This window comes from Mastigoproctus giganteus, chromosome 6 (genome assembly GCF_048544385.1).
Source record: "Mastigoproctus giganteus isolate SK-2022 chromosome 6, ASM4854438v1, whole genome shotgun sequence".
Taxonomy (NCBI): Eukaryota; Metazoa; Arthropoda; class Arachnida; order Uropygi; family Thelyphonidae; genus Mastigoproctus; species Mastigoproctus giganteus.
In genome coordinates this window covers 195,746,205-195,758,242 of record NC_143580.1, presented here as the reverse complement: position 1 = coordinate 195,758,242, position 12,038 = coordinate 195,746,205, and the positions used below count along the sequence as shown (strand labels likewise).

Sequence of the window (12,038 nt, the reverse complement as noted above, 5' to 3'; positions counted from 1 at the left end):
ATACATGGGGCGGAAGAAAAATGGGATGCTAGCAGGTCAGCTTTATCCTTGGCTGAAATGACAACAGAACCATCTGGTTTTTACAGAGGTGGGAGCAGATTTGGAGAAAAGTTGCGGCCAAAAGACCAGAATGCTCGGCTACCGTTAGGGCAAGAAGCATGTTTTCTACTCTTAGTCTGTTCAAAATCTAGTTTGGACTGATTAATAACTGCTTTACAATTTTTGCGAGCTTTGGTGTAGGCAGAAAATGAAATTGAACAAGTGGAGAAAGATTCATCAAAATCCTTCTGACATCCTTTTGACGAAAGACCACAGGAGGCATTGAATGGAGCGTGTTGGGAATGGTGGGAGGTGTTTCACCAAGATCATTAATACATGGGTTGGAAGAAAAATGGGATGCTAGCAGGTCAACTTTATCCTTGGGCGAAGTGACAACAGAACCATCTGGTTTGGACAAAGGTGGGAGCAGAGATGGGCAAAAGTTGCGGCCCATAGCTTTGGCAAGAGACCAGAATGCTCGGCTACCATTAGGGCAAGAAGCAAGTTTTCTACTCTTAGCCTGTTCAAACTCTAGTTTGGACTGATTAATAACTGCTTTACAATTGTTGCGAGCTTTGGTATAGGCAGAAAATGAAACTGAAGAATTGGAAACAAGCCAATTACGATACGCAAAGTTCTTCTCTTGAAAAGCCTTAGCACGTTTATTGGAAAACCAGGGTTTATATAAAGGACAAGATTTTAAAGTGGAGTGTGGGATAAAGGATTCCATTCCTGCAAGAATAATTTCACTGACATGATCTGAGCAAATGTTGACATCAGAAGTTTTGAAACAGTAATCTGAACAAGGAAAAGAAGAAAAGAAATATCACAGGTCACCCATTTTGCATTCTTGTAATGCCAAACAATACGAGGTTGGGAATAGCTATGAGATAATGGCTCCATTGGAGAAGAGACAATCACCAAGTTGTGAACTAAGTGCCTAAAGGACCACTCACTTCGACCGTGTACTTAGAAGGGTTGTTTGTGAGAAAAAGATGAAGTTGTTGGCTGTATGGTTAGGATTGTCCGGTATTCTTGTAGGTAAATGAACAATCTGTGCAAGGTCATTAGTAATTGCAAAAGCCTCAGCATCTCGACCAGCTGAGTCAATGTGACTAGAAAATGGAAGCCAATTGGATTTGTAAACATTAAAATCACCAAGGAAAATTACCTCACTGTTAGGAAAGTTAGACTGAAGAAAATCAAGTTGCAAAGAGAGGAAGTGAAAGAGCTCCAAGTGATTAGTGGAGTTGAGAGAACGGTAGAAACAACAGATGAATTTGACACAATGAGGTAGAGAGATTTTAAGCCAGAGAAGATCGAAAAGAGGAGATTCCAAATTACTAAGTCTCTGACAGAGAATATCGGAACAGACATATGCACAAGTACCACCTTTGAGGCGAAAGGAATCATACAGTGAATAATTTGGGCAACTGAGATGAACAGTAGTCGAATCAACCGATTACTGAGATTCTGTCAGAAAAAGTACATGGGGTTTGGCAGACTGCAAGTGGAAATGGACGTCGTTGAGATTAGAATTTAGACCACATATATTTGTGAAATGAACTAGGAAGTGTGTGGGAGGTTTAGATCTTTTTGCAGATAAGCTTACTCTATTAGTTTGACAATTCATGGTGTATTCAATAGTAAGAAAAAGTTTGGGGGGACATGCTGTGTGAAGTAATGAAATTTTTGGATATGACATACAAATGGTAAGAATATAATCAGATCCTTGACATAACATGGCCTCGACAATGTCCCTAGCATATACTACTTGGACTCCCTCCAGTCACTATCTGGCAGAGTAGAGGTAGCAAGATTATTCACTAGCTGATCCGGAAGCCTCCTAAAGAATTACCAATAGGTTCGGTCCGGTGTACTAACTTGTGGCCGGCCTGTGAACACAGTTTTAGAGCTGTACCCTTTAAATGTAAGGAAGATTGAATCTCGCCATGATGTTCATCATAACCTCAAAAGTCATCAGTCATACTGCATGATGGAAGAGGTAGGGAAGAGTTCACCGAAACGTAGCTTTGGAGACTAAACATGGGTTCTACTACTTCAAGCCTCCAATAAGCAAAGTGGTGGTATTGCACCGGTTGATGAGAGTCATCTACCACCTAGTATTGCCTAGTAACACAGATGGGCGGCATTCCTCCATGTGGTGTGGTTGCCACACTTTGATCCCTACTTACGTTGGTTCACACCTGGGTGGTCACCCACAGTTTTTATTTGTTGTTTGTTTTTTTATTTGGTTTTTAGGAGCATTAGCAACTAAGGCAATATTGCTCCGGGATATGCGGTGGTCATTCCCTGACCTTTCCGCATCCTCCATATTTGTTGGTCACGGACTCGAACCCCGGTCTAATCAAGAAGCGTGTGCTATGCACTGCTGCTCTTGCCCACCCACAGTGTGCTTTTTCATGGAGGTGGAGGTTATACCCAGGATTTCTAACAATCACCCCCATCGTGAAGGTGCAAGAAGAGGATTTGGCTGTCACAGACTATCCAGACTTCACCAAAATTGTGTCCACTTAACTTGAATGTCACCTGAATATCAGTTCCATCAGCGTTTTAGACTCCCAGGTGGCAAGTACAGCTTGTCTGGCATATCTTAGAGAATGTCTGTGACAACCTCAATCCCTACTGCAGAAACCTCCTGGAAAAGTTAAGAAAGGCTATCAAGTAGAAGAAATATGGAAAGCTTTCCAGAGGTGTTCACCTCCTGGCCTACCATGCTCCTGCTCACAAGGCTGTTCTCACAGTGTATTTTGCATTCAGGCATGCCTTTGAAAATCTACAACACCCACCTTGTTCTTCCGACGTCTCACCTGCAGACTTCCTCTTCCCTAAGATGAAGAAACCATTATAGGACCACAGATTTCAGATGGATGAGGAGATAGTTAATGTAGTGAAGAGCCTGGTTTTCTGCTCAAAGTGAGGAGTTCTATTCAAGAGCTTATTCACAGATGAGAAAAATGTGTAGTTCTAGAAGATAGCTATGTAGTAGTAGTGGCATGTGATGCAAGAAAGCAAGTGTATGAGCTTCGGTGCCTCCGTAGCCAGGTGGGAAGGAGCAGCAGTGCGTAGCACACGCTTCTTGATTAGACTGGGGTTCGAGCCCGTCACCACCAAATACGGAAAGGTCAGGGATTGACCACCGCATATCCCGGAGCAATATGGCCTTAGTTGCTAATGCTCCTAAAAACCAAATAACAACAACAGTATGAGCTTATGCAGCATCAGCCAAAAAAAAAAAAAAAAAATTCACACCATTCCCTCCAAATGCCTGTCCAGTTCCTCCTTAAATTTATTTAACCTATCAACTTCCACAACAACAGATGGAAGTTTGTTCCAGCAATTAACCACCCGATGGCTAAAGGCAAATTTCCACACATCTATTCTACATCTGTCTTTTCTTAATTTGAATTTATGCCCACTTAGGTTCGTAATCTGAACAAGTGGAAGGATCCCATCAGAATTCAGCGTGCTCAATCCATTCAAGGCCTTATACACCTCAATCAGATCACCGCGCAGGTGCCTAGTCTCCAGCCACTGCAATTTGCAGAACTTAAACCTCTCTTGGTAAGAGGATCCCTTCATTCCCCCTCACCAATCTTGTTGCCCTTCTGTGTACACGCTCAAGCAAATCTACATCCTTCCTAAAATGAGGCCTCCAGACCTGTACGCAGTACTCAAGGCATGGCTTGACCATTGCCTTATACAGAGGGACAATCACCTCCTTTTGCCTGCTAGCAAAATTCTTATATATCACTGACAAAACCCCATGACCTGCCCAGGCAGCCAGTCTGCATTGCTCAGAAAACTTCATATCTGACTGCACAATTACTCCCAGGTCTTTCATTTTCTACCACCTTATGTGTAGTACCACACAGTTGGTACGTTTCTCTGGGGTTACTTCTACCCATATGCAATACTTTGCATTTGGCATGTGATGCAAGAAAGCAAGTGTATAAGCTTATGCAGCATCAGCCAAAAAAAAAAAAAAAATCACACCATTCCCTCGAAATGCCTGTCCAGTTCCCTTCTGGAAAATGTTGAAAAGTTGCCAGCCAAGTTTCAAATCCCTAACTGAAATATTTCTAGGTGAGGGTAAATACTTATTAACCACCCCTCGTATTTAAAAGCATGGGAATATTTTTAAGGTAAAGCACTTTTAAAAAAAATAGCAGCATACCTTTTAACCCCTTCCGGGAACATGTTTTTCCTGAAAATTTGCCATAACAGATCGACTTTTTTTATTTTACATATTAAAAGTATGCATCATGCAAATACTCATTGTATAGTTTTTTGTGTTTTTTATAAATTTTTTAGTAGAAAATACATGGGAGTAATTAATCCATTTGAGCTATCCCAAGTTATCTCGTGTATGCCAAAAAGTTTGCAAATTATAATAAATTAGCACTTGAGCTAAAAGAAAGGAACAGAAAAACACTCTTCACTACTCATTATATAAATAAATTTAAAAAATCAAGTGAAACGCACAAGCAATAACCTCCCACCACAAGCAATAATTGTGAACTAACTACATTCTGACACATGGTCAGCGCAAGTGGATAGGTGAGGTAAACATCGCTTATGGGTGGCAGTTCAAGAGGGTGCTGAAATATTTTCCGATATAGTTTTCTAATTAGTTAACACTTATCAGTTTTCAACGTTTAGGATGGCAAATTCTATTTTGCTTATGGTGACACATAGGAACACACGTTACTGTTCTGACATTGCTGTACAATAAGTAAATATAAATAAAATGAAAGCCAGTTGTCTGCTGCCAGACATATGAAAAATCCCAAGAAATCATGGGATTTATTTGGCTAATGCAAAATTAGCCAGTAAATGCCCAAGAAAATACATTTCAATCCTAAATTTGGAGGTATTATTGTTTGCTTCGGGTATTATTGTATCCCGAGATATTTGGTTTTAAAACTAAAAATGAGATATCTCGGGATAATCCATGAAGGAGTTAATGGAAGGCTGTTTACAATTTGTGATTCAAAAGTTTGGAGTCTGAACTAATATTTGGGAAATGACAAAGCTTACTGTTCTGATGAATCTTCTTTGAAATAGTTCTTGGCACTGTATACACTGATTCCAACACTTCTGAAACATCTAGAAGAATTCCTCTTAGGCTTCTTTTGGAATTGATAATAGTTCCTCTGTTATATTCTGAATAATTTCCTAAATTATTGCAAATCTGCAATAATTTATTCACCATGACAAACCCACAGTTGGTCGTGGTGACAGAAGAAACAAAATATGGGTGAACACAGAATATTGATGAAGATCATGACATGCGAGAACTCTCCACTCTTCATTATTATGAGTGAGGATGTACAAGCTTGGCCTTAACAGGTCTAATTCCCAAATTTTATATATTAAAATTGATTGATATTTCCCATAACTAATATTACTAATATAATAAGCAATACCACTTTCATTACCACGGATAGTAAAACATGAATCTCTCCTGGGCAGCTTAATCATTGGTTTTTGAAGTTGAAGAGGCTGCCAGAATGAGGATTGTCTTCAGTAGATGATCTTTAAACTTTTTACACAACTGAAAAGTCTTCAAATGACACATGGCTTCTTTTCAGAGCTGATTTTAAAAGTTTCATGGATTTCTGTTGCACTTTTCCTAATTTGAAGCAAAATTTAATTAAATAAATTTCAGTTTATTCTCATGATCCCCAGGGCCAGAAGACTTTACATGTTCATTGCGATTGTTTATACATATGGAATTAAAGACAACCAAGATTTTCTGGTGTTCCAATCAACAATGGATTATGCAGTTTTCATGGCACTGTGCAGGATCAAACCCACAACCTCCTTTGTGGCCATACACACTAAACACTACACTCTGCCTAACCCTACAGTCGTTGCTCAGTAAAACTGCCTATTTTAAAATTCTGTGAAACACACGAAACACCTCTTTAAACTGCATTAATTCACATTGACTGGCATATAAACATATGAGTCATATATTACTATGGCTAGGTGGGTCATGGAACACGTTTGGACAAGATTAAACTTGTCATAACACCCAATTTCAAGAGACATAGTCAGTCTGAACCTTTAAATCATACCTCATTTTCAAAAAGTAGTTTAATACATGCCAACTAACTACCGTATTTCCCCATGTATAAGACACACCTTAATTTTGGGGCCCAAAATTTGAAAAAAAATGTATTACATAAATTACTTAACTCAAGTTTTATTCATCATAAAATTCATACAACTCACCACTGTCAAAACTCCCGTCCATTAGCTTGTCCTCATCTGTGTCTGATGACGAATCTCTGTCTTCATATATTGCCTCGTCCTCAGTTCCATCTATTGCATTTGAAATTCCACACTTCTTAAATGACTTGACAATGATCTCAATCTTGATATTATCCCAGGATCTTTTCACCCAGGTACAATCTTCTCCTATAGTTGGTTTCTTCACTCTTCCTGCTGGTGTCAAATTGTCCCCAGAAGACTTCATCCATTGGTTCCATTCGGCTCTCATGGCAGCTTTGAAGGGTTTGTTAATTCTGACATCAAGTGGTTGGAGCTGGGATGTCAAGCCTCCAGGTATGACGTTAAGTTTTGTTTTTTGCTCTGCAACAATCTTTGTATTTTTTGTTATGTGTGCCCTGAACTGATCAAGCACCAATAGGGCAGGTTTGCTTAAGAGCCCACCTGGTCTCCTGCTCCAAACTTTTTCATACCAGATCTTCATCCCATCCTGATCCATCCAACTCTTGTCATGAACGTGGACAATCACTCCTCGAGGAATGTCTTCTTTTGGCATTGTTTTGTGTTTGAAAATCAGCATAGGAGGCAGCTTGGTTCTGTCAGCACAACAAGCTAGAACAACTGTATAAGACGCACCCAGTTCTTAGACCCCAAATTTTTCGAAAAAAGGTGCGTATTATACATGGGGAAATACGGTAATAATCAAAATATTTACATCATTTTATTTCTCTCATAAAATAGAAATAAAATGGTGTAAAAGATTTTCATTTTCACAAGCTTAGACCAATAAAACATGGAACAATTTCACTATTATACATAGCTTCATAGCTTATTCTGAGCACAACTTGTCGCTGCTCCACTTAGCCATTGCCCTCTTTTTCTCTTCATCATTAAAAAAAGTGATTTAAATACATAAAAGTATTTAAAAATCAATATTGAAGTATAAATACATTTTTGAAAAGCCAACTATCTAGTTATAAATATGCTAGATTGTTATTATATTTTTTTATCCTATCTGACTTTTTTCAAATAAAATCATAATTGCATTGCTATGAATTCATTTAAGAGGTGAGGTCTTCTTCATATAATAGTTTGGTTCTTATCCCATTTTTTTCATTGAACGTGTACCAGGGGAGGGGGGGCATCCAGAAAGTCTGGATCCCTGACTCTTTCCAGACAGAAATGATACACAGAAATTGTGCTAGCAGGGATCCCTGACTTTCCAGACAGAAACAATATACAAAAACTTTGCTAGCAGGGATAAGGAGGTGATTATCCCTTTGTAAAAGGCCACTGTTAGGCTGCATATTGAGTATTGTCTGGAGGCCTCATTTTAGGAAGGATGTTGATCTGCTGTATTGGATGCAGAGAAGGGCAACCAGATTGGTGAAAGGAACAAAAGGGTGCTCTTACCTAGTAGAAAGGCCCATTCTGAAAATTGCAGCTTCTGGATACTAGGTACCTGCAGGGTGATCTGATTGAGATATTTAAGGCCTTGAATGAATTGAGTAAGCTGAATGTGAATGGCATTCTTCCTTTTGCTGAGACTACACACATAAGGGAGAATAAATTTAAGTTGAGGAAGGATTGTTGCAGGACAGATGTGCAGAAGTTTACCTTCAGTCAATGGGTGGTTGAGTGTTGGAACAGGCTTCTATCTGTTGTTGTGGAAGCGGATGGTTTGAATAAATTCAAGGAAGAAGTGTATAGCAGTTTTATTTTTTGGCTGATACTATATTAGCTTGCTTTCTTGCATCATGTGCCTCTACTACTACTACAGTTAATGGAAGAAAATGATGAAATGAAGCATGCTTATTACAGCATCAGAAAAAAAAACTACCGCTTCATCTTGGCCATCCCCACTAATAATTTATTCAAACTACCCACTTTTTCTATACCAGATGGAAGTTTGTTCCAGCCATCAATTACTCTCTGACTGAAAGAAAATTTTTTGCATATCTGTCCTGCAGCCATCCTTTTTCACTTTCAATATATGTTCCTCCCCCTTGTGTGTGTGTTATCCTACAAAGATTATGGTTGCCATCAGCATTCAGTTTACTCAGTCAGTGTAAAACCTTAAATAATTCAGTGAAGTCTCTTTGCAGGTGCCTAGTTTCCACGTACTGCAGTTTATAGAACTGAAGCCTTTTATGGTAAGAGATTTTGTGTGCTTGACTAATCTGGTTGCTCTTCTCTGCAACCATTCCAAGGGATTCACATCTTAAAATTGATATGCAGTACTTCACTTCCTGCTGGAAAAATTCCTGTATATCATTTACAGAATCCCATTACCTGTTCTAGTGTCCTGTCTGCACTGCTCAGATAACTTACACATATACATCATTTTCTCAACTTGAGTTGTATAATATAAAAATTATGAAAAAAAAGGGGGGAGGGAAATATTAATCAAACACGGTACAGTATTTATGTATCCTTTACAGCAGCATTCTGGTAATTGTAACACAAAACTGAATTTTGTTTTCAGGTTTCAAAAAGTTGTATTACTTTCAATTTGTAAACATTAGTATTATTTTCTGGTCAGCAAACATTAGTATTATTTTCCAGTCAGCAAACATTACTATTAGTTTTAAATCCTCAAAAATTAATGCACTTTTTAGTTTCAGTTAAGTTCTATATTGGTACATAGTGATGTATCAATTTCATCCAAATGAAATTTTTAAAATCTTCTCTTTTTTCATTAGACACGTTATCATCAGTCGCTTTACATGATGGAGAAGAAACATCTTCAAATGTTGAACAAGATGACTTATATGAACTTCAGCTTGCTGTTATGGAAATGCAAGAAAGGCTCGATGCAATGGAAGTTTTTGCTCGCTGCCAAACTCCTATTGGATTCGAAGCAGAAAGTGCCTCTCAAAACTGTGTAGGTATTCAAACACTCTTAAATAATAATGATTAAAATAATCACATACACATTATTGCATTAAATAACAGAAAAATTTATCATGGAATAAAAGATAATCATTTTATGTGATAACTTTTTTTTTTTTAACTATGGAAAAAACTGAATGTTCCCAGAGTTTCTGAATTCATTTTACAGATATATGTGGTTTCAGTTTTACTCTAAGCAAGGTCTGCTTCTATCTGTAGCCTGTAAATCACATTTATTTTTAATTGTAGCATTTTAACTATTGATTAACTGAACCTTAACCTCAAATACTACTCATAACAGGTGTTATAAGTGACGTTTGAGGTTACCACCCATTTTGTGAGGGTTGTTTTTTTTTTTTACATGTCTGCTGTGGTATTCCTTGTCAGAGCAGTGTTCAGTCTCTACGCTGTTTTTTAAATTGGAGTTATAAGTGTGTGATTAGCATATTAGTAAACTTGTGCTCTTTTTATAGTTTGTAGTGTCAGTTGCTGTGAACATGCCTTTAAAATGTCACATAAATGCATTAACTCACCAGATAGTTATGTAAACAGCGATTACTTAATTAAATCTCACAGACAGTCTATATAACAGCCCTACTGTGGAAAGCACATGAACTTTATTTTGGCTGCAAATTAGGTGATTAGGACAAGAAGTGGACTCCACATATATCCTGCACTAATCTTACTCTGCATCTCAGAGGCTGATTTAAAAATAAAGGCTCACTGCCATTTACTGTTCCTGTGGTGTGAGAGGAACCATCCAATCATGTTAATGATAACTACATAATTCAAATGGAAGGATGAAAAGGGAAAGACTGAAAAAATTTAGTATTTGAATATCCCATCTAATCACAGTAACAAAACACCAGTCCCTGTTGCTCTAGAAACTTAGACACAATGGAAAAAATCTACGTGAACTCTGAATCAGAATATGACCAGACTCAAACAAGCCTCATCTTATAATTCAAAGTGAATTAAACAACTGTGACAGTGATTTAAATCTGTCTAAAGCAGTACTACTCAAAGTGTGGTCCGCGGACTGGTGCCAGTCTGCAACAAATTGGAAATTGGTCATGGATGTTACCGGTCTCCGACAATTCGTCGGGGACTGGTAAGATCTGTATTTTACAAAAATACCAGTCTACAACAGATTGGAAATAAAAGAAACTAGTCCTTCACTATAGATAGTTTGAGAAGCACTGGTCTAAAGCACAGGCAAAACTTTTGGAATCTAGGCTGAAGGAATAGAATTTATTGCAAAAAGATATAACTATATCTGTATTTCATAAAGGAAAAAAAGAGCATTCTCCATATTTTGCTGATGATTCACTGTGCTATCGTAATGATGTTGATGCCTTTGAAAGAGTACACACCAGAAGAATGGAGGCTTTCTATTGACTCTTTGAAATTAAGTCTAAAAGCTATGCTTCTCCATAATGGAAACATACATTCATCTGTACAAATAATTTATGCTGACTACATGAAAGAATCATATGAGATATGTAATTTTTCTTAAGAAAAATATTGTACAATAAATACAAGTTGGCACACTGTGATTTTAAAGTTTTCAGGATCCTTTTAGGTCTGCAATTTGGCTATATACAATTTTGCTGCTTTTTGTGAAAGTGGGACAGTCAAGCCAAAACCATTCATTATGAAACTAAGATCTGGTCCCCTTGCATGAATCTTGTACATTGAAAGAAGGATGTCATCTATTAGCCACTAATCAATTGAAGAAACATTTTTACCACTGCTTCACATAAAGTTAGGTCTAATAAAGAATTTCATAAAAGCTATGATCGCTCCAACAGAAATAGCAATTGCATTAGCTGAGTCATTTGCCAATATATCAGCAGTGTCCATACAACAAAACCTTCCAAAAAATTAAGGCATCTGCAGAACAACATAAAATAAACTGTTATGCTAAGGCATCTCACCCGTACAATCAGCCATTCACGCTAAAGGAACTTTTGGAGTCTCTCAATAAAACATCAAGTACTGCTGCCATCCCAGATGGAGTATGCTATATAATGTTAAAAAAGTTAAATAACAAAGCAATAAGTTCCCTATTAAAATTCTACAACCGTATATATTTAGAAAATACTTATCCGCACTCATGGCGTCACTCATTTATACTGGCTTTTCCGAAGCCAGGTAAGGATCATACCATACCGAATAATTACAGGCCGATATCGCTGACTAGCTGTTTAGCCAAAGTCTTAGAAAAAATGGTCCACAGGCGGCTAACGTGGTTTCTGGAAACAAACAATCTGCTAAACCGAAACCAGTATGGATTTCGGAAAAACCACTCAACCTTAGATGTAATGATTAAAGCAGAAGCAAACATCCGCAATGCTTTCATCAGGAGAAAACATCTGGTTATGGTCAATCTCGATATTGAGAAAGCCTTTGATACCACTTGGCGATTTGGTATCCTCCAGGACCTTCGTTCCTTTGATCTGAGGGGACAGTTACCCCAATTTATACAAAACTTCCTACACTACAGAAAGGCGCCTCCGTAGCCAGGTGGGAAGGAGCAGCAGTGCGTAGCACACGCTTCTTGATTAGACCGGCGTTCGAGCCCGTCACCACCAAATACGGAGGATGCGGAAAGGTTAAGGAATGACCACCGTATATACTGGAGCAATATGGCCTTAGTTGCTAATGCTCCTAAAAAAAAAAAAAACCAAAAACCAAACCAAACACTACAGAACGTTTCAGGTCAGATATAGGAAGAGTGTATCCAAATCATTTGAACAAGAGGAGGGTGTACCGCAGGGTTCCATCCTGAGTGCAACACTATTCACAATAAGAATTACAAATATGACACAAGACATACCAAAAACAGT

At 38.0% G+C, this 12,038-nt stretch overlaps 1 protein-coding gene across 3 annotated transcripts in view; it reads left to right on the top strand.

Moving 5' to 3' along the window:
• Positions 1-12,038, top strand: part of LOC150084856 (muscle-specific protein 300 kDa-like) — a 1,257,473-nt gene that overhangs the window by 1,151,131 nt on the left and 94,304 nt on the right. For all 3 annotated transcript variants that reach the window (XM_090376651.1, XM_090376652.1, XM_090376650.1), the window contains one exon: positions 9,000-9,181. In XM_090376651.1, coding sequence (XP_090232777.1) covers positions 9,000-9,181 — 182 coding nt within the window. The remainder of the gene's footprint in view (positions 1-8,999; positions 9,182-12,038) is intronic.